The sequence below is a fragment of the Panthera onca genome, chromosome B4, assembly GCF_046562875.1.
Source record: "Panthera onca isolate mPanOnc1 chromosome B4, mPanOnc1 haplotype 2, whole genome shotgun sequence".
In the NCBI taxonomy this organism is placed as follows: Eukaryota; Metazoa; Chordata; class Mammalia; order Carnivora; family Felidae; genus Panthera; species Panthera onca.
The window spans coordinates 51,678,504-51,702,624 of NC_138345.1; the positions used below are offsets into that span (position 1 = coordinate 51,678,504).

The 24,121-nt window shown below is 34.5% G+C and overlaps 1 protein-coding gene across 1 annotated transcript in view; it reads left to right on the plus strand.

Moving 5' to 3' along the window:
* PIK3C2G (phosphatidylinositol-4-phosphate 3-kinase catalytic subunit type 2 gamma) overlaps window positions 1-24,121 on the plus strand; it is a 333,489-nt gene that overhangs the window by 287,270 nt on the left and 22,098 nt on the right. Inside the window, exon 30 of the mRNA XM_078450059.2 lies at window positions 11,641-11,735. Within this exon, the coding sequence (XP_078306185.2) occupies window positions 11,641-11,735 (95 nt within the window). The remainder of the gene's footprint in view (window positions 1-11,640; window positions 11,736-24,121) is intronic.

Genomic DNA, 24,121 nt, shown 5'->3' on the forward strand with positions numbered 1-24,121 from the left:
TTCTCACCTCTGCTCGTATCTAACATTGTAGTTACTTACACTTAAGTGCAGAGGTCTATACAACCAGATCAAGTTGAATAGTGTAATTGCTTATTAAGTTGTATATTTATGTGTGTGTCAGCCTACTTCTTCTGTTAGACTGAAGCAACTTTAAACTGAGGCCTCACTTCCCCACTAATCATTGCTCTGTTCTCACAATCTCCAAATTTGACATCACTCTCTGACACTTTGCTTATATAGACAAACCATAAACATTATTAAGTAAATATAGTTAGTAGAACAAACCATAAATATTTTTAAGTAAATATAAGGTAATTTCTTATAATTAATCACATGTATCTAAAGAATGACGTCCCCCCCAAAAAATATTTCCTTTTTTTCTTGTCATGATACACAAATATCTAACAATTATCTTCTTTTCAAAAATATTGTTAGCTGGGGATAACTTTTACCATTAGTATTTATAAACTTGAACTAACGAGATTTAAAAAAAAGCATAAGGTTGCTAATTTCTATAGTTGTCAGACTTTTTAAAGAGTAATAGCTTGATCTCTATTCTGTCATAAAAGTCCTTAAGGGAAATTGTTTCTCTATGTATCAAAAAATTAAACTGTGGATCACTATCAAATTTGTAGTTTTGCTGAGGTATTATTTCTCTATAGGATGTTTGAAATACATAAGCACACGAAAAATTAGGATTATTGTAAAAAATAAAATGGTGGTTTGATTTTTTTCTCATTGCTAATTTCTTACTACATCATACAATACTCAAGACTTGTTTTGGCAGAGTGGTGATAGACAAAAGATTTGATTCTCAATATTTGACTGCATATGAAATACAGCCTATTGTTTCAAAACAACAAAACACAAGGGTGGCTAGGTGGCCCAGTTGGTTAAGCATCTGACTTGGGCTCAGGTCATGATCTCACAGCTCATGGGTTCAAGCCCTGCATCAGGCTCTGTGCTAACAGCTCAGAGCCTGGAGCCTACTTTGGATTCTGTGTCTCTCTCTCTCCTGTCCCCCACTCATGCTCTGTCTCCCTCTCTCAAAAATAAATAAACATTAAAAAATTTTTTTCAATAAAAATAAAAAAGGAATTTGTCTTTTTTTTTTTAACGTTTATTTATTTTTGAGACAGAAAGAGACAGAGCATGAACTGGGGAGGGCCAGAGAGAGAGGGAGACACAGAATCTGAAGCAGGCTCCAGGCTCTGAGCTATCAGCACAGAGCCCGATGCGGGGCTGGAACTCACAGAGCGTGAGATCATGACCTGAGCTGAAGTCGGACGCTTAACCGACTGAGCCACCCAGGTGCCCCAGAATTTGTCTTTTTGTAAAATGTTTGTTTATTTTGAGAGAGAGAGAGAGCACGGGAGAGGGGCAAAGGGAGAGAGAGAGAGAGAGAGAGAGAGAGAGAGAGAGAGAATCCCAAGTAGGCTCCACACTGTCAGTACAGGGCTGGACACAGAGCTCAAACTCAACAAACCATGAGGTCATGACCTGAACCAAAATCAAAAGTCCCATGCTTAACCAACTGAGCCACCCAGGCGCCCCAAGAATTTGTCTTTTAAAGTGCCAATCCAATCAATACTCTTCTCTACTTCACACTTTTCCTTGGCTTCCCATTGCTCTTAGGCAGGGCCAAGTTCATGGGTTTGTGACTTGTGCAGTCACACTAGGCACAGTGCTTAGAAAGGTCCTGCACTTGGTTTAATACTCTGTCACTATTTCAAAATTCTTAATAATTTTTGTAAAAGGGACCCTGCATTTTCGCTTTGCATTTTCATTATCACTGAGCCTCACAAATTATATAGTTGCCCCTGCCCTTAGGGTAAAGACCAAAATTCTCATGATGGCATCCCAGCAGAATCTGGCATCCTCCAGTTTCCTTTTCCAGCCCTAATATCAGACCCTTCCCTATCTTGATTCTTTTTCCAGTTCCTCAACTAAGACAAGCACACCAGCACGTAACAAATGGATCTTTCTCTGCCTGGACCACTTGACTCCCATTCTACCTTCTCCACCATTTTTTTTTTTTTTGCATCCTTCATATCTCATCTCAAATTGTCTTTGCTCTTTACTCCTAAAATGCTTTTTTTTTTTTTCAAAATTATTGCAGTGGTGATTATGGCTTTGTGTGCTTCTTTGTAGACTAGAAATTCATGAAGACATGATCCATGTCTATATTGCTCACAATGTAACCCCAGGGCTTAGCACAGTGTCTGGTCTACTATAGATTCGCTCTCCATAAATAATTACTGAATAAATGATTGATGACAGAAAGAACAATGTATGACACATTTATATTCTCTACCAAGGTAGCTTGTCATTTTTATTAAAGGGACAAAGAGAAGAAAACTAAAATCCCAAATCATGCCACTTCTCCCACACTTCCCACTTCCCATGGCAGTGCCCAGGCACAAGAACTTCACTGCTTCCCAACCACTAGAATTCTCTTGAAGTAGCACCTAGAAAAGAAATCTTCTACAAATTACCACATTAAATATGGACTCAACCAGACTCACCCAAAGCACTACCCAGAAAGTTGCTGCATTTTATCTTGTATACTCTTTAACTCTCTAATAGCATGATCCTCTATGCTCCCCCAAATTAATAGAGGTCCCATGCAAAATAGTACCTCCACAAAAATATAAATCTATCCATCCTCTACCAGTACACAACACTGACATGAAGAAGATAGATTTTATTGTCAAGGTACAGTGACAATAACATAGGTAATGGAGTAGAACATGATCAAAGATAACAGTTGTCAGAGTTAAGAGGATGAATTAATAAACATGTTTATATGCCATTGATAATAACAAATGGTTGCAAACCGGAGTTTTCAATCATTACCTCACATTACCAACCTCCAGTTGGAGATGCTATTAATTTAAAAGGGAACTTGAAGCCACTGTCTCCATGGCAGGGTCTCTCTGGTTAATGTTATAGCTACTTACTCTAGCAGAACTCAGTCAATTATCTATACGTTGAAGTATGTTACCCAGGTTTTCAATGTAACTTTTAATGAGATGGAAGGACAAGAAAAGGAGGGCTGGGGCTACTTAGAAATAAATATTTATATTAGGTTGTTTTTGAAAGTTGAAATCTTTAAATTTTACGCATTTGCTATATTATATCATAAAATACCATGTTTCCAATTAGAAAATTATTTTAGACTTTTATTTGTGGCTAATGCAGGCAAGAAAAGATAAAAGAAGATGAGAGAAGACTTTTTCTAATTATTTTATTTCTAAAAGCTGAGTATCAAAAGATATCGCTAAAACCTAACAAATCACGTGATAAAAATAATTGTAGCATATGTAATATTAGTGTTAGGGAAACACTGAGAAAGATTATAACATTGAATATAATTAGGTGGTAGATGAAAGTCAAGTGCAAAATTTTATACACATTAATTTTATCTCTGTCTCTATTAGGAAACAAATATTGTCAAAAATATAAAAGTCTAAGAATACTAAATAAAAGTAACCACTATAACAAAGGTAAAAGTTTTCTAAGTATTACAAGTACATAAAAATAAAAACAAATTATATAGCCAAAGATTTTCTTTAAAAATTATAAAAACAAAAATGTTATATTTCTTTAATAACATAAAACAATAACAGAAAATGAATCTATTGTATCAATAAGTAGAAATGGGCTTAAACTCATCTATAAGAAAAAATTTCCAGTTGGAGTAAAAGTATAAATCATAACTCTATACTTTATGTAAAAACACACCTAAGAGAAAATGATTTTTAAAAATTAAAAATTAAACTCCAAGCACAGGTACATTAGGACATGGAGACCAGAAGCCATGATGTTAATAAAGAAAAGGTGGCTATTAAGACAAGAAGCATTGAATTAAACAAGAATACAACTTTAAACTATCATAAGTACAATTCTCAATAACGATATGAGTGGTTATGACTACATATCAACTATATGACAGCAACACATATAAAGCAGAAATTATGGAACATTCAAGGAAAAATACACAGACTGGTAATAGGATATTCTAATTAACTTCTCTTGATTTATGAAAGACTGAGTGAAAAAAGTAAGTAGATATAGGGGCGCCTGGGTGACTCAGTCAGTTAAGCGTCCGACTTTGGCTCAGGTAATGATCTCTCAGTTCACAGGCTGGAGCCTGCTTCAGATTCTGTCTCCCTGTGTGTCTGCCCTCCCCAACTTGCATTGTCTCTCTCTCTCTCTCTCTCTCTCTCTCTCTCTCTTTCTCAAAAATAAATAAAAACATTTAAAAATGTTTAAATAAGTAGACACAAAGAACACTAAATAAAATTAATAAGGAAAATTGGTAATTTATATAAAAACTCTTTATCCTGAAAATCATGAAAATAGATTATGTATTAGGCCACAAGGAAAATTTCAATAAATCCTAAAAAGTAGAAATAGTACAGACATATTTTTTAATCATGAGAAAGTAAAGTGAGAAATTAATTTTAAAAATTCAGAAAGCTAAAAGATACTTAAGTTTAGATATTTATGAAAACAAACCTCTCTTAACTCTTGGGCCAAAAGGACTTAAAGCACAAAATGGCAAAATTTCTAAAGAATAACAGTACATCTCAAAAACATGGGAGAAAGATAAAGCAATGCTCAATAACTGGGACAATTGGAATAAGACCACAAAACAAAACAAAGGAATACAAAAAAGAAAAATAAATGGATGAAGAGTCAAGTAGAGATTAATGAGTTAGAACACAGAAAACAGAATAAATAAATCTGGAAGTTTAAAAGTAAACAATAAAATAAAAAAGCCAATGGCTAATATAATCACAAGACTGGGGGCAGGGATGCCTGGTTGGCTCAGTCCATTAAGCATCCGACTTCGCCTCAGGTCATGATCTCACGGTTCCGTTAGTGTGTTCGAGCCCCGCGTCAGGCTCTGTGCTGACAGCCTGGAGCCTGCTTCAGATTATGTATCTCCCTCTCTCTTTCTGCCCCCCCCCCCCACTCACGCTCTGTCTCTGTCTCTCCCCAAAACAAATAAACATTAAAACGAATGGGGCAAATGCAAATATGTAAAATACAAAAGGAGAATCAAGAAGTAACCATAGAAAAAGATGAAACTGAAGAATAGTAGGAGACTACTTTGCTCAAGTCTACAAAACTAAATTTGCAAATCTGTCTGAAATAGATAGTGTTCTAGGAAAACACAATTTCCTTGCTCTAGAAAAGATCAAGTTTGAGAGAAAAGAACAAGCTTCAAAAAGCAAACTTTAGAACACTACCAAGTTCAGCTGATTTCCACAGGAATTCTATAAAACCTTTAAAAAGTAGGTGATTCCACTGTTAAACAATTCCAGAGCAGAGAAAAATAAGGAAAATTTTCCATATTATTCTTATGAAGCATATAAAGTATTTATGCTGGTAGCTTCAAGGAATACAAGAACAGCAAAAAAGGAATCACAGCCTAATCTCAGTTCTGAGTATCAATGGAAAATTCTAAAATATTTGCCAAAATAATCCATCATCACACTAAAGGAATGAAATTCACCAGGACCAGAAATGCAAAAATGGTTCAATATTGGTAATATACAGTATACATGTTATCATCTTAAAAGACTTAAAGAGAAAAATCATATGGTTGTCTCTATAGACCCTGGAAAGGCACTTGATAAATTTCAGTAAACTTTCTTGACAAAGCACTCAAATAAAAATAAATGGGTAATGCTTTAACATGAGAAAATGTATCTATCTTGGCTATCCAAAGCCCACATCAGGCATGACAAGGAAACAGTGGAAAAGCATTTCCACTAAACTATAAAATAAGACACTATGCCCATGATCATCATGGTTACCAACAGGTAACTTACTGTTTCACCTCTTTTAGGTCTTTGCTAAAAATTAACCTTCTCTGGGCACCTGGGTAGCTCAGTCAGTTAAGCGGAGTCCGGCTTCACCCAGGTCATGATCTCATGGTTCAAGAGTTCTAGCCCCACTTCAGATCCTGTACCTGCACCCCCCCCCCAACCTCTTCCCCACTAAGGCATGCATTTTCTCTCTCTCAAAAATAATAAATTAAAAAATAACTTTTTAATTTACCTTCTCAATGAGAAGTACACTGATCATCCTATCTAAAATTGCAAACTGACTCTTATTCTGTTAGTCCTCAGTGCCTTCATCATGTTCTGGGTGTTTTTTTTCCTATCATTTATCATATTCAGCTTATAATAAACTTTACTTGTTTATTGTGTGGTTTTGCTTTTTATATATCCCTGGCTACTATAGAAATGCCAAGAGAGGAATTTTGTCTAACCTGTTCCAAGGGTCTAAAACAGTGCCTTGTCCATAAGATATCCATAAATATTTGTGAAATGATTGTATGAAATTGAAAAAAAATCTTAGAAACAAAGTTTGGCAAAGAGAAGACAAAACAAACAATGTCTGCCAGTAACATGATTACATACCTAAAAAAATAAGAATCAACTAAGAATCTAGCACAAATGATGAAAATTCAATAAAGGTATCAGGTACCAAATTGATGTATAGATAAAGATAAAATAAACATGGAAGATAAATCCCAGGGGTACCTGGGTGGCTCAGTTGGTTAAACATCCAACTGTTGATTTCAGCTTAGGTCATGATCTCACAGTTCATGAGATGGAGCCATGCATCTGGATCTGCGCTAACAGCACAGAGTCTACTTGGGATTCCTTCTCTCCCTTTATCTGCCCCTCCTCCACTTGCACTCTCTCTCTCAAAATAAATACATAAACTTAAAAAGAAGGAGAAGAAGAAGGAGGAGGAGGCAGCGAAGAAGAAGAAGAAGAAGAAGAAGAAGAAGAAGAAGAGGAGGAGGAGGAGGAGGAAGGAGAAGAAGAAAAGAAAGAAAGATAGATCCCATTTACAATAGCAGCCAAAAAAAAAAAAACCTTAGGAATAAATTGAACAGGAAATATGCAAGAGCAAATGAAAAATACTTCAAAGCATTAATGAGGGATTTCAAAGATGCCTTGAGCAAATGGAAAGACCCAATAGCATGCTCTCTTGTATAGGAAGATTCTACATCATGAATCTTATGTCAGATATTTCTGATATAATTCTGAATATAATTTTTTAAATATCAATAGATTTATTTTTAATTAGATGTTAATTCTACAGTTCATAAACAAAAATATATAAAGACCAGGAAAATTGAACACAAGCAGAGAGGTAATACTAGCCCTATAAAACACATTACAAAGCCTTGATAATTAAAACAGTGTAGTGTTGGCCTAAAAAGAATGAATAAATAGAACATAACAGATTGTACATAAATAGGGTCAAATACATCCAGGAATTTAATATGTGGTCAAACCACTAAGGGAAAATTCAATAAATGGTGATGAGATAGCATATTTCAGACCATATGCCAGGTTAAAGACCAAATGGATGAAAGATTTTAAATGTAAATAACAAAACCATATATATAACAAAGAAAACGTAGAAGAATCTTTTATAATCTGAGGATGAGCTGGTATAGGTAACACTACAAATCCAGGAGCCATAATAATTTTGCATGATATAGAAAAACTATAGCAAACTTTTAAAAAATTCAAAGATAAATGACAAAATGGGTGAAATATTTGCAATTTATCACAGAGTTGGTTGTCAAATGTATAACCATCTAAAAATTGGTAAGAAAAAGACAATAACCAAATAAAAAATTGTGGAAAGAATATGAAAAGATGTATGCACCCCAAAATACAAAGGCTCTTAAGCAAAAGAAAGGGTCCTCAAACTCACTCATAATAAAAATGCAAATTAAAATTACACTGATACCATTTTTAACTCATCAGATTTGGCAAAAATTCAAAAATTTAATTAATAAGCTTGGTTACAAATCAGCAGGCACTCTTAGACACTGCTAGTGGTAATGCAAATTGCTACAACCTCCATGGAAGGTGATTTAGCAACATTTATCAAAATTACAAATGGCTAATACCCTTTGACCATCAATTCTGTTGGAAATTTATCCTATAATATTTGTGCATAGGTACAACATGACATGCATACAAAGCTATTTATTGCAGCATGGTTTGTAACAGCTGGAAAACATTGGAAACTGCCCTCATGCCCATCGATAGGGAACTGGTTAAATAAATTATGGTATTTCACCTTGTATGAAACTATATTTTAAAAAATAAATAAACTCTGTGTTATTATAAAAATGTCTCCAAGATCTTTGTGCAGAATAGTAAATATGCTATTCCTTTTGTGGAAAAGGGGGGGAGTGGATAAAAATACTTATTCGTATTTGCTTATGTGGAGAAATTGTGGAAGGAGAAATGTCCCTCTGGAGGGACATATGGGAGACTAATGAAATAATGGTGAAGGAACTAGGTGGATAGGTGTTAGGAATGGGGGAAGATGTTTTGCTGTATACTTTTAAAGTAAATTTTTATTTTTTTAATTATGAATATATTATCATCTGAAAATGTTAGATTTTGAAATGCTATTTCTTAACATTAATGGACACAGGATGCATAATGAGTGCTGTATTATCTGCTATAGTGTCATACATTCAAACATTTCAACACAATCATTCTTAGGATCAAACAGAAAGAGATAGAAAGAGTGCACGCACATGAGGGAGTAAGGACAAGCTGTCAGCACGGCACAGAGTCTGAGGCAGGGCTCAAATTCACCAACCATGAGATCATGGCCTGAGCCAAAATCATGACCTGAGTCAAGAGTAAGACACCTGACTGAGCTACCCAGGTGTCCCATTAGTTCTTAGGGTTATTATAAATGATTAAATTAAGTATAATCAGATTCTCCAGACTAACTTGAAGCAGAAAGTCAAAATATTCCAGCATCTTCTTGTCCATATGGAACTATTCCCAAAATTCTCCCTCCCTGGGTTCTTCATTTCTTTCCCTTAGATTATTGCCCCCATGTTTGCCCCTTTACAGCACAATGTTTAAGAACATAGGCTTTAGAGATCATTTGACCCTACATGGTTTATTGTCTGCATGACTTCTGACCAAATGCTTTTGTTCCCACATGTGTAAAACGGAGGTAACACAAATTTTATAGAATTGCTATGAGGATGAGTGAGTTCATGTACATAAAGCTCTCAGCCAATGTTTGGCATACAGTAAGAGTTCTAGAAATATTAAGTACCTCTACTATTACTACACTGACTACTAAAACTTCTGGTGGCCTGAATTTTCACTGAGTTCTGAATTCTGCCAGGTATTGACAGATCTGGTTACTGATCTGGCACAAGAGTTTCAGAGTGGAATATCACCTTCAGTCAGTTCAAATAACAGTTATATGGTTACTATTTAGACACTCAATCATAAATTTTTGCTAATTTCTTACCTTCAACCTAAAAGTCCTCTGATTAAATGCATTGAGTTTCTAGCTAGTAATCTTTTCACACTTTAATGCAAAAATAATGTCCATTGTACATCAAAAAGTCATCATTTTTAACATGCTCATACCAAAAATCCAATTAAATTTTTTTATTATGAATTCCATTTACCTCAGTACTACAATCAGAATTATCCCATAGTACCTCTAACTCATAATGTCTCTCAGTCATTGTAATCAAGATATTTTAAGGAAATTTTTAATTATTTTTATGTAATTACCATTTCAATTGTAAGAAACAATGTCAATTTTAATTATTTCAATATCAATAATGCACATTGATGATAAAATTAATTAATATTATCTACATACAGGGGCACCTGAGTGGCTCCATTGGCTAAGCGTAAGACTCTTGATTTTGGCTCAGGTCATGATCCCACAGTTTGTGAGATCAAGCCCTCTGTAGGGCTCTGCACTGACAGCACAGAGCCTGTTTGGGACTCTCTCTCTCCCTCTCTCTCTCAAAATCAATAAACAAACTTAAAAAAAATTACCAACGTACAATGTGTAAACTACTCTCATAAACATGTAAAAATCTTTGGAAAAGGAAACATACCAGTCAAGTTTAATTCTCAAAGGTTAGAGAGGATTACAGAGCTGAAACTGGCTCTCAGAAAACAATGTGGACCACAATGAGCCCACAGCAGAATGCTGCCAAATTTCTTGTTATTAATAAACTTCTCTCTAACTTCCCTCAGAGAATATACAACCAAAGATTAGCAATGGAAATATCAGAGACACTGAAAATTATGCTTAATCTTTGGGCTATAAACCAGAAATTTTTAATTAAAAAATGAGAGCCTTCATTTTATTGATGGAATGATATAACTCGAAAAAAAAATAAGACTACTTTTGTTATTAAATAAAAGTTTAGTGTGACATTATGGATCAACACTGATTTATACATCTCTTGAGGATATAGGAAAAAAAGTCACCCTTGGGGGAGATTATAGTCCACGAAACAAATTGAGGCATGTAAGATAATAATTACAATACAAATATTAAGTGATAAGGGCTGTGTTAGGGGAGTTCAGAGAGAGATGACCACAGAAACTATTTTGCATTTTAATTAGTCCTTGTAGAAAGATAAAAGTTCAATAGCCAAAAATGGTAGAAGAGGTCATTTCATATAAAGAGAATAATATAGCAGAGCATGTTTGTAGAACTGAACATACAGACTACAGTATGGAATAAAGACAGTGGGAAATAAAAAAAAAACAGAAATATTCAATACAATAGGAAGCAAAAATATAAGTCTGAGAAATTCAGATTTTTTTTCACAGGAACTGGCAATCTATGAAGAGTACTTTGATTAAAAGAGTAATTTTATAGGGGCACGTGGGTGGCTCAGTTGGTTGAGCATGCAACTTTGGCTCAGGTCGTGATCTCTAGTTCATGAGTTCAAGCACCGCACTGGCCTGCTGCTGTTAACACAGGAGTGCCTTCGGATCCTCTGTCCCCTCTCTCTTTGCCCCCTCCCCCACTCTCTGTCTCTCAAAAATAAATAAGCAACAACAAAAAACAGTAATTTTATAGAAGTTGCCATAGGAAAATTACACTGGTGATTGTGTCCAAATAGATTTGAGTTCTAGGAGAGGGGAAGAGAATGTTCTAGTAGTTCAGACAAGATATTCGTATAAGTCTGAACTAGGAGCTATGGAACTAGACAGGAAGAAATGAATGCAAATATGTGGAGAAGACTATTATTAATTGCAAACATTTATTGAGAGATTACATTGTGAAAACTTTTGAATTTCTCAGCTAATCATCTCAACTATTCTGAAGTAGGTAACTATTATCTCCACTTTAAGGAAGTTAATTAACTTAGTTATTATAACACAGTCTTAAGTATAGTCCTGGGACCTGAACCCCAGGCTTACTGACTTTTAAAGTCAACACTTTCATGCTCTCTAATACTTACCCTTATTGTACTGAACATTGAGAAATTTGGAGCCAAAAATGGCACTAAGTTTTCAAATTTAAATAATTGGGAAAATAATCAAAACAAACACAAAATCAATCAAAAATACAAAATATAAGGAGAAAGAGAGGGTTCAGGATGATTAGACAAAAATCTAAGACAAAAATCTTCAACCAACTCAGTTTCCGAAAGAGTATTATGTTTTCTACATGATCTGAAAAATGTTTCTTTTGCACATTATTCATTGGTCCTATTTTACTCTTAAAATGTCTAATTTATCCTGTGATGAACCGCTTCCAACTTAACCCACTGAAATTCTATTGCTTTATCAGGTGAGAAGTTTCCTGACAAGACGCCTAAGGTGCAGTTAGTGATATCACATGAGGATGCGAAGCTGACCATACTAGTGAAACACATGAAAAACATTGTAAGTTTATTATTTCTAATGAGAAACATGTAAACCTACATTTAAAAATCACTTGCCTCCCTCAGGCAATTAATGTCAACATTAGTAAGAGGAATGGGGCCAGCCACCAAGTTTAAGTGAGGAACAGTAGGCCAATTACAATGTTCTGCCTCTGTATGATTGCAATCCCTAGGGTAAAGACTATAAAATATTTCACAGGCCAAGTCCTAGAATGAAAATTAGACTTTACTCACAATGAAGTGTTAGGTCAAATCTCGTGAAAAAGGTTTGAAAATACAGGAATAGCTAGAGCATTAAGGTCCAAAGGGAAAAAAGCTAGGTCCCAAGAATTTATATCTATCTCATCTTGCTGAGCTTAGTGGAAGATTAACTCATCTCTTTGAATAATGCCAACACTTTCTCTGTGAAGCCAGCAACTCTAAGGCTTTCTCCCCAGATGCCCATTGAGTACATTGAGTTCATACCCCCCAAACAGTTATTATGTTCTGATGTAATTACTCAGAGATATATCTTTCCCCTCAAAACATAATATTATTTTGAGGACAGGAAACCCATCTTTATATACCAGAACATAGGACAACAATGGTAGTTAGCCTCTAAAAACAACTGCAAGCTATTCCATTATACCCTATTCCTCTCTGAAGATGGGTCAAGTCAGAGGTATGAATAGCAATTGGACCATTGACATTGAGTAAGGGAGGGAGCATTCTGCGTCACATTGTGATTGATTCATGGTCTGAGTCTGGGTGCAGTAACCAGAAGGAGGTAACTCTAAGCCTTGCCACTTCTCCAGTCTTCCTCTAGTCTACTCAAAGCAGGTCCTTCATATGGTAAAACTCCCTAGGAGACTATAGAGAAAGTCAGTAGCCCTATTTTGGCTCTATCCCTTATGCATATAAATCTCTCAGGATGTGCTTGGAAAGACTTAAAAGAGCAAACTCTTCATTGTGATGTGATCTGGAACATACTAGAATTTAACAAATGTCTGTTCAGTGAACAAATAGTTGGCATAATTTGCAGGGGATACATCCTTTACAAACTTAGAATTAGCCAGCTATCCAAGGATGCTTATTTGTAAGTCTGTGGTTTTGTAATCAGCAATTTTTGTAATAGCTGGGCAAATATTATTAGATGTGTTTCTGTAGAACTTTAGTCATTAAAATAATTATTTTCAATTGCTTTTGATCAGATAATCATCTTAAATGAGAATAGGAGTTGTTTAAGAAATTCTTAGTCTGGGAAATGAAGATTCAATTAGGCACTGTTTATGGCTATATGCATGTTCATAGACTTTAAGCATCTATATAAATATATGTGATAAAGTAAGAGAATGTTAAGAAATGGTGTTAATCAAGTTAACAGCACTTACATATGTATATGCTATATGACTGTTAACTGAAAATAGTCCTCCTGGAAATTATATATTTATTCCAATAATGTCATTGATCAAAACGTTTTAGAACACGCCTATTGACATTGCTTTTAGATCTGGCCTATAAACCACACAGTAAACTTGGTGATATTACTCAATAGTCATGCCTAATATTTGATCAAAAGCAGTATTAACCAATTTGGTCACCCATTTTATTCACCGGATAAATATCCAAATTACTTTTGACAGTTTTCAAAAATGCATTTTATAGTGAGATGAAGTTACACTAACAATAAGAATATTCAAAACGAATGTGATGCAGGCATGAAGGGAGGGGAGAAAGTAAGCAAGAGCTAGAATTAAAGATTTAGGTCAAGTGATAGGTACGTGGCAAATGACCAGGTACATCCTATAAGGAGTAAAAAGCCATCTAGGGCCCCTAGAGCCTATGCCAATGTCCTCTTATTAATAATGAAATAATACTTCTTGCAATCTGACTTCTCAGTCTACCTGCTGGTTCGTCTCTTCTCCCCGATCCCTTAGCATTGCCCTGAAATTCATTCCTACACCTATTCTCTTTTCTACTTCCAGCCCTGTGATGTTAAATATCATTTACATGTCTTTCTCTTCCATATTTATAACTCATCTTGGAACTGTCCCTGAAATCCAGAGGCTTATGTATAACTAACTGCTCAACAACTCTAGTAGAAATTGAATAGGCATTGCAAACTTAAGATACACCAAATCAAACTTCTGCTTATTGCCTCCTGATTATTGCTCCTTTTGCAAACTTTCCCATAACAGGAAATAGAAACTTTATCCTACTATTTACTCCAAGTCCCTGGTGTCATTTTGACATTTCTCACAAACTACAACCAATTTATCTGCAAATTCTGTCAGCTCTGCTTTCAAAACAAATCCAGAATTGCACTCCTTTGCCCTTCACTGCTACCATAAATGGTTCAAGCCACCATCATGTCCCACCTAAATCACTGCTGTAGTCTCTCTTTTTAACTTTTTTAATGTTTATTTATTTTTGAGAGCAAGAGACAGAGTTCAAGTGGGGGAGGGGCAGAGAGAGAGAGGGAGACCCAGAATCTGCAACAGTCTCCAGGCTCTGAGCTGTTGGCACAGAGCCTGATGCAGGGCTCAAACTTGGGAATGGTGAGATCATGACCTAGGCTGAAGTAGGACACTTAACCAACTAAGCCACCCAGGCACCCCACTGCTGTAGTCTCTTAATGGGTCTCCCTGCTTCTACTTGTATTTCTTCCTAATCTTTTTCCTAACCTAGGAGCCAGAATATTCCTTTGATAATAAAAGTCAGATCTTGTCATTCTTCTCTCATATCCTTCTGAAGGTAAGGTCTCACTCATATCACTTATAATGAAAGGCATAGTACTTATTAATGATCTATGAAGCCCTACTACTGATCTGGCCTCCTTGATCTCTCCAACCTCATCTCGACAGACTCCCTCAATCACTCCACTCCAGCCTCAGTGTCTTCCTTCCTGTTCCTTAAATATGATAAGCATGTTTCTGCCCCAGGACATTTGTACCTGTTATTCATGTCATCTGGAATGTTTTTTCCCAGGTTCATGGCTCAGTCTCACATATCCTGAAGGAATAAGTCTTACTGCCACCTTTTCAGTGAGGTCCTCTCTGACTCCCATATGTAAAGCTGCAAAACCACTACCTGTTGCCACTTCCAAACTTCCTTTTCTAACTTTTTGTCTCCACGGCCCTATATCACTGCTATTATTCCAAGGGCTAAAACAGTGTCAAGTACATAGTAGATGCTCAGTGAATACTTTGTTAAATAAAAGAATGTCAAATTATTTCTGATATAAACAACTAAGAATTACGATCTTGTTCACCTACCAAAAACCATCAAAACAAAGTTCTCATGCCTTGCATTTTTCAGAGCTACTTTTAAATGACTCTTTTATTTCTTCTGCTTATCTGAGGACAGAGATAACACTATAATATAAATGACAGGAAAATCTATCTATAAATTCTCAACATATTTTCTTTGCTTATTTCAAGTTTTAACTAATTGTTATTTAGTTTCTGAGCCTTTAGTATTTTCACATGCCAAAGTAATCAGACTGAAGTCGTGCTTCATTTTATTTTAATGTTAAAGTGAATTATTCTGCCTGCAGCTCTGTTATATTTAATATTAAGTTTGATGAAAAGAATTGTTTATCTTATATTAAATCTTTGAAGCTTTGCTCTAAGAATTACGTCCCTCCTGTGAATTCACAAGCTAAAACAAAATTTGCTAAATTTTTTCCCTTTTAAAGCAGCCCAATGTGATTTATTCTAATGAACAGAGACTGACAAAGTAATGCAGTTATTTGGAAGGTTGGCAAAGACTTTTAAAAATAATGTTTCAGTTTATATAACAGAGACATATATAAAAATCATTTGAATTTAAAACATTTTTAAAAATCTTTCTAGCATTTTCCCAAGTAGCCCACTATAAAATACTCTTTTCCACTGATATCTTCATGTCTCTCTATACATGTCTCTCTATGAATTGCAACGTCTGCAGTGTGTCTCCTGGTCTCATGAATTCCCTAGTCTGCGTCATTTCCAAACTGTTTTCATTTACTTGCTCCAGAATATGTGCATTCTAGTAGGCTCTAAAAGTAATCAATAAAGATTCCAGACTCTCTTCTGATATTGAATGTGCTCACACTCTCAGAGACTCTTACACTATAGCAAAATGATATGATTTCAAATGAGGTGCAAGTAATATCAGGGAAAGCAGGACACATCTCAGATGGAATGCTGTTCAATCCTTTAATAAGACACGAAATAGGGCAGAATAGTTGTGATATGAAAACAGGAGGAAAGATGAAAAATAACGAGTGTTGATGACAATGTGGAGAAAAGGGAACCCTTGTGTGTTGTTGTTGATGGGAATGTAAATCAGTGCAGCTCCTGTGGAAAACAGTGTGGAGGTTCCTCCAAAAACTAAAAACAGAAATACCATATTTTCCAGTAATTTCGCTACTGGATATTTACCAAAAGAAGGTGAAAACCCTAACTGGAAAAGATATATGCACCCCTATATTTGTGACATTATTTATAGTAGCCAAGATATGGACACAACTCATGTGTCCCTTGACAGATGAGTGGATAAAGAAGATGTGGTATATCTCTGTCTCTATCTCTATCATCTCTATCTCTATCTCAATCTCTATCTTGATCTCTATCTCTGTCTCTACCTCTGTCTCTATAATGGAATATTATTCAGCCATTTTAAAAGGATGAGATCTTGCCATTTGTGACAACATGGATAGACCTAGAGGGTATAATGCTGAGTGAAATAAGTCAGCCAGAGAAAGACAAATAGTATATGATTTTACTTATATGAGGAATCTAAAAACAAAACAAATAAACAAACAAAAGCAGAAAGAGACCCATAAATACAGAGAACAAACTATATTGTTGCCAGAGGGAGGAGAGTAGGAGGATGGGCAAAGTGAGTGAAGGGAAGTGGGAGATACAGGCTCCCAATTACAGAATGAATAAGTCCTGAGAATAAAAGGTATAGCATAGAGAATATAGCCAATGGTATTGTAATTGTAATAGCATTGTATGGTGACAGATGGTAGTCACACTTGTGGTGAGCATAGTGTAACATATAGACTTTTGAATCACTAGTTGTACACCTGAAACTAATGTAACACTGTGATCCAACTATACTTCAGTTAAAAAAGACTTCTGTAGCCTTATTATTCAATAAGCAACTTATAGTAATTAATTAAAAGTTCTGTTTCATCTTGCTGTGAATATTTATGGTATTAGATCTCCTAGCCATATGCTCAGAAGGGATGAAAGAACAGAAATGATGGGACTTGTCTCATTCTATGAGAAGACAGATGTATCTAGAGAGGCAATACTGGTGTAAAACCTTGACCTCATCATTTATAGCCCTAAACTTGTCTTCTCACCATATCTAGCTCTCCAAGAATAAAAGAATTTGTTTCAAAAGCAGAAGGATAAAACTTTGTTCTCATTTCTTTTCTTCCCCCTCTCCTCACTTTCTCCCTTTATTCTCTTTTCCTTTATTTTACTTTCTCTTTCCTTTCCTATTATTATTAGCCCAAATTTAGCTGTAAGACAAAATATAAAAAATAGAGAAGATTTAAATGTGTTCCTTTTATTGTTGGATTTGCTTAAACATTAGAAATTGGATACTAGATTTCAAAACACATACACATTTGGACTTTAATGCACTGAAATCAATATAAAAAAAATAACAGGAGAGAAAGAAATAGACTCAAACACATCAGTAAGAACCCCAGGCTAAATACACACACACACATTTTATTGCATTTTATTTTCTATTTAAAATTTTTCTTACATTTTTAATGTGTATGTGTAGCTTGGAAGTTCTTATTTTTAAAATATATATTCTCCTGGCCTCATAGATCATACAATTCTTCCATATCTTCCATGGACAAGTAGTCCATGAACCACTCAAATGGTTAATTACACCTCAAAATGGCACTCTACATACAATTCCAGTTCTGTACTTGGTACCAAACAAATTGAAGGGCCTGTTGGTGTAGAAGATACAACACTTAGATTTAGTAAAGTTGACAAAAGAGGGTTGTGAAAATAAAGTACAGGTGATGACAATGTTTGACATACAAAGATAACAATGTTCTGTGTATCCTTTTATTTTTTTTTTTTATTTTTTTTAAATGTTTATATATTTTTGAGAGAGAGACAGACAGTGCAAGCAGGGGAGGGGAAGAAAGAGGGAGACACAGAATCTGATACAGGCTCTAGACTCTGAGCTGTCAGCATAGAGACCCACACAGGACTTGAACTCACAAACCACAAGATCATGACCTGAGCCGAAGTTGGATGCTCAACCTACTGAGCCACCCAGGCGCCCCTTGTATATCCTTTTAAAAATAACTTGGCTAACTCCTCTGACTAACCCAATCCAATATTTTTAATCTAGATTTTTGAAAGAGATATGTCATTGTTCTATCCTAAATGCACTTCAATCTAAATAAATGTCAATTTCTTGATAAAGGATAATTTTCTAATAATAATTATCCCATTGATTGTATTTGGCTTATATTTCATTAATAAAAAATTACTCTTCTAGAGCTGGCCCATTATGACATTGATCTCCCATTTCAAAGAATATGAGGCAAAGCAGTGGATAATGGAGAGGAGCTGGCCCAGATAGAGATATTTCATTGTTCCATGATTTTTCAGGGTTAGTAAACACTGACCCTCGAAGATTACCAATTACTTCTTAATGAAAAAAACCATAAATTGTTCTTAAACCTATGATAAATAATATGCTAATAATAACTCATCTCTTTCCATCATCAATATTTTTAACTAGTCCTTCCTTTGTGAACTTTACTGTTCACAAAGTGAAACTTCACTGTCCATATATTCTCTACACTTCTTTGACAGCACTCTTTCTGAGGCTTCCTTAGCATTCACAAATGTATTTATTTATTTTTAATTCTTTTTCGTTCATTTATATTTGACAGAGACAGAGTATGTGTGTATATGTGTGTGCATGAGTGGTGGAGGGGCAGAGAGAGAGAGAGACAGAATCCGAAACAGGCTCCAGGCTCTGAGCTGTCAGCACAGAGCCCTACGCAGGACTCAAACTCATAAACAATGAGATCATGACCTGAGTGGAAGTTGGACACTTAACCAACTGAGCCATCCAGACACCCCAACATTTACAAATTTAAACTAATGTACGTAGTGGCTTAATAAATGCTGGCTTCACCTTTAACCCTTAAATGTGAAGATTTTCCAGTATTCATGGCTTTAACTCTTCAAATTGATTTCCTAAAAAAAATCCATCCAGTCTTGAGGCTTTGAAGATTATGTGAATTACTCCTAAATTTATATCTCTACTTTAAATATATCTCTGAACCCAATTTACATATTTTCAACTGCCTGATGGACATTTGCACTCTGATATCTTGCCATCTCCTGAAACTCAACAGTGCTAAATTATAGCTCTCTACTTTTCACTGAATCAACTCTCACTCTTGACTGCTTATTTAAAAAAATCGTTGCACCAACCTCAAGTAACCCCCGGTCAAAATTTCCTTGTAATGTATTTTCCATATTTTAACTTATTCCAGTACTGCTATATATAATCATCATAAAATCCTTTTAGTTTACTGTTACTTTTATTTTTGCCAAAATCCTATTCTATAGTCTCTATTAATTCACTTATGGGCTATTTTGATTGTTATGATATTCCTGTCCTTGTGTTCTACTTTCTTAATCCATTCTGCATAAAACATCCTAAAATTCTATTTTTAACATATCAATAAAAATGCTAACAGAATCTTTGTAAATCTCAAATTCCTTAGCCTAATATTTAAGGTACTACACAATTTAGCTCTACCTGCCTTTATATCCACCCTCCCCAACAGAAAACATGTATTATATTCTAGATGGTTTACTCATTGTTTATCAAACACGCTCCAGTCATTCTAGCAAAGTATATCATACTTCCTCTTCCCTTCTATTTACCTTCAAACATCCAGGCTCACCTCAAACCTCATCCTTTCTGAATCTCCCAGATCACTCTTGTTCCTGTTAATTCTTCTGTCCTTTGACCTCCTTACACTTACTGTTTACACCACCCATTTGATATTCACTGCCTTATCTCATTTCTTAGAACCTTTATCATTTTGGTTTATCCTGTAGTTTCAATTGTATTGACAATATACTTATTGGAAGAAACTGTGGGAAATATATTTTGTATACTCTGCAATGCCTAACACAATAATATGCCCTTAATACATGTTTGTTAAATAAGTGAATATTCATTTAAGTGTATACCACTGTGAAAAATAGTCACAATGCAGAGCAGTTAAATTTAAGCTACATTCATAAATGAATAGCTTTTCTCTGTGAATTCTGCTATCTATAATACTTAATACTAAACTGAGAATAGACAGGTGACAAATATTTGACCTAAATAGTCTGTCTCACTTAAAAATGAAGTGATTTCAGTATAAAAACAGAGAGGGAGACAAACCATAAGAGGCTTAAACACAGAGAATGTATTGAGGATCGCTGGTGGGGTGTTGGTGGGGGTAAGAGCTAAAGGGGTAAGGGGCATTAAGGAGGACACTTGTTGGGATAAGCAGTGGGTGTTATATGTAAGTGATTAATCACTAAATTCTATTCCTGAAAATAAATAAATGAATTTCAATTTTTATGTAGATTACATGTTCAAATGGTTATATTATATATATATATATATATATATATATATATATATATATATATATATAAATTAAATAAATGTATTATTAAAATTTTAAAAATTCAAAAAATAAAGTGATTTCCTGCTGAGGATTATTTCTCTAAATACTCAACAACTCTGGACACTTAACCATATCTCCAGCTGACATAACCATCAATGTACAGGTCACCACATTATACAAATTTTATTTAATCACTCTCTGTTCTTTACTGACAAGCTTATACCCTAATTGCTATTCTTTATCCAAATCTCCCTCAATTCTTCATTCTAACTGAAACAAACAAACAAACAAACAAAACATAAGCTAGAGTCCTGACATTGGTCCTCTTAATCTGGTTTCTTCCTGGCTTTTCTGTAATCAACTTAAGAGTCATATTAGCATCATGCAAAAGACATCTCTCACCCAACAACAAAAATTCAGCATCCATTCACAGACAAAAGTTATGTTTGTGAGAGCTATGGGATCTAACACCATACACCAAGGGATCCAGGCACCCATACATCAGATAATAGACACTCAGTCCTCAGTCCCTGCTGATGACGTTGCAGTGGCTCATGAACTGCTTCCAGCCCCTCTTAGCTATAGTCAGGGAGCTCCTAGAAACCACTGTCTTAGAGAACATTCCACAGGTAAAAGAGCCTTTGTGGAAATCCAGGTTTGCAAAGGAGACATTTCAACACACTGTTGTAAGGAAAAGAAAAAGATAAGTTTGAACACTTTGAAGTGGGGTGTTAGTAAAGACTGGAGGAGGTAACAACTACTTCAGATTTGAAGACAGCGATGCAAAACTTCAAGGAACATGAAAAATCAAAGTAACATGACACCACCAAAGGATCACAATAATCTTTTACTAACCAAACTCAAAGACCTGGAGATTATGTGATTGGCTTGATATAAAGAATTCAAATAGACTTTTAAAGGAAACTCAGTGAGCTACAGAAAACATAGAAAGACAATTCAACGAAATCAGGAAAATGATATATGAACAAAATGAGAGTTTATCAGAGAGATAAAAATGTTTTAAAAAGAAGCAAACAAATTTTGGAACTGATGAATATTATAAATGAAAAGAAAAATCCAACAGAGAGCATCACCAACAGAATGGATCAAGCAAAAGAAGAATCTGTGAGATAGAGGACATGAACTTTGAAATTACCCAGTCAGTAGAGAACAAAAAAAGAAAAAGAAAATGAAAAAAAAAAAAGAGTGAAGAAAGCCTATGTGATCTTAGAATACCATAACAAGAACTCTGAATTATTGGAGTTCCAGAAGAAGAAGAAAGGGAGAAGGGACAGAAAGCATATTTAAAGAAATAATGATTGAGCACTTTCCAAATCCGGAAGGATATTTGGATATCTAAGTTCATGAAACTCATAGTTCCCCAAAACACTCTACTTAAAGAGATCCTCTTCAAAATACATTATAATAAAACTATCAAAAATCAAAGACAAAGAGGGAATTTTAAAAGGGAAAAAAGCTTGTAACATAAGCAAACTTCTATAAGGTTTTCAGCAGATTTCTCAGCAAAAACCTTATAGGCCAGGGGGGAATGGAATGATATATTCAAAGTAGTGAACTAAAATAAATGCCAGCAAAGAACACTTTACCTGGCAAAGCTGTCCTTCAGAAATGACGAAGGGATAAAGACTTTTCCAGACAAATAAAAGCTGAACGATAAATGAAAGCTGAAGGGGTTCATCACCGCTGGACCTGCCTTACAAGAAATGCTAAAAGGAATTTTTCAAGCTAAAATGAAATGATACTAACAGATAATATAAATACATATGAAAATATACAACCCATGGCAAAAATAAGTATACAATCAAAGTAAGAGTATCCTAATAGTGTAATATGGTGGACTACTAACCATTTAACTCTAGTATAAAGGTTAAAAGACAAGAGTATTAAAAATAACTACAGTGACAAAAATTTGTTAATGAATAAACAGTATAAAAGGGGTAAATTGTGACTTCAATAACATAAAAAAATGGGGGAATAAAGGGTAGGGTTTTTGTATGTGATTGAAGTAAATTTATCAGCATATATAGACTAGTAAACCTAAGATGTTTTATGCAAGCCCCATGGTAACCACAAAGCAAAAACCTGCAGTAAATTCACAAAAGATGACGGGAAGAGAAAGCAAAGCATACCACTACATAAAATCATCAGTTCACAAAAGAAGGCAGCAAGAGAGGAAGAAAAGGATGATAGAACTAAAAAAAAACAGCCAGAAAACAATTAATGACATTAGTTAAGTCTTTAGCCGTCAATAATTATTCTCCATGTAAATGGTTTAAATTCTCCAATCAAAAGGCATAGAGTGGCTGGATGGGTAAAACAAAACAAAACAAAACAAAACAAAACAAAAAAAACATGATCCAATTATATGCTGCCTATAAGACACTCATTTCCCCCTATTTTTTTTCCTCTATAGCCTTACTGATTTTCTGTATACTAGTTCTATGAATTATTAACAGAGGGATGTTAAAATCTTTTAACAGTAATTGTGCATTGGTATAATGTTACATGAACATTTAAGATTATGTCTTCTTGATTAATTGACTCCTTTATTATGAAATGAACTTTTTTATTTACGGTAGTATTTTTTGCTGTCAAATATACTTTGTCAGATATTTATATGTTTTCCAGTTTTCTTTTGATTAAGGTTGGCATAGTATATCTTTTCCATCCTTTTACCTTTAACCTTTCATCTCTTTACATTTAAAGTTTCTTGTATATTTGCTATAGATAGATGAAACACAGATATGATAGATGAAGATAGATGATGATGATAGATAGACAGACAGACAGGTGATAGAGGACCATACTGTAGGTTGTAGCTAGCAATCTCTGGCTCATAGATATATTGAACCAATAGTCACATACAATTTTTGTAAAGTTTTTCCAAGTGCTGTTCGTAAGCCAAGTGTTTCATATCCTGGATTTTCAGAATGATGTTTTCAGGCCCAAAAGGAGAACTTGGCATTGAGTCTATTTGTTTCTAACCTTGTTAGATATAGTTCATCATTCCAGCCCTTCACATCTCATTCCTGATTATCTAATCAAACATACTGCCCAAAACACTCCAATTATTGACAACTGTCCATCATATATCAATATCTTTATTTAAATCATGATAAAACTGTTTACTAGGACAAAATCAAGGCATATTTTTGAGGTATACGAGTAGGAAACTCTTTTACTTTCCCTCTGAATTACTAGTTTCTGGGTTTTTTGCAAAAAATCTTTCATACTATCAAGTATAATATCATAAATCTAATATTCCAGTGTTTCATCTGTTCTTCACAGTTCTTTAATTATCATTAACAAAAGTACTCTGTCTCTTATTTGTACAATTTTCTCAGCATTGGAGGATAGAAGTTAAGGGTTATAGGATTTGAAATCATTTAGAATGGTTCAGTGCAATTATAAAAAAAAAAAAGAAAAAAAGAAGAAGAAAAAGTTTAATTACCACTTAACTCATAAACAATTCTTCAGCATTTTCTATTGAATAGATTGTTAAAAAGAAATGAGGTTTAAAGCCTTACTTCTTATATGTTATTAAGATTGAGAAATGGAAAAACTTCCCAAACTTTGCAACACAATCAGTAGCAAAGTCTGGTCTGTAGCTCTAATTAAAACTCTGCATTATTAAAAGCAATTCAATTCTTATTTATTGAGTCAGAAAAGTGTTTCTATCTACTAGACTGTGACTTCTGTCTAGTTGT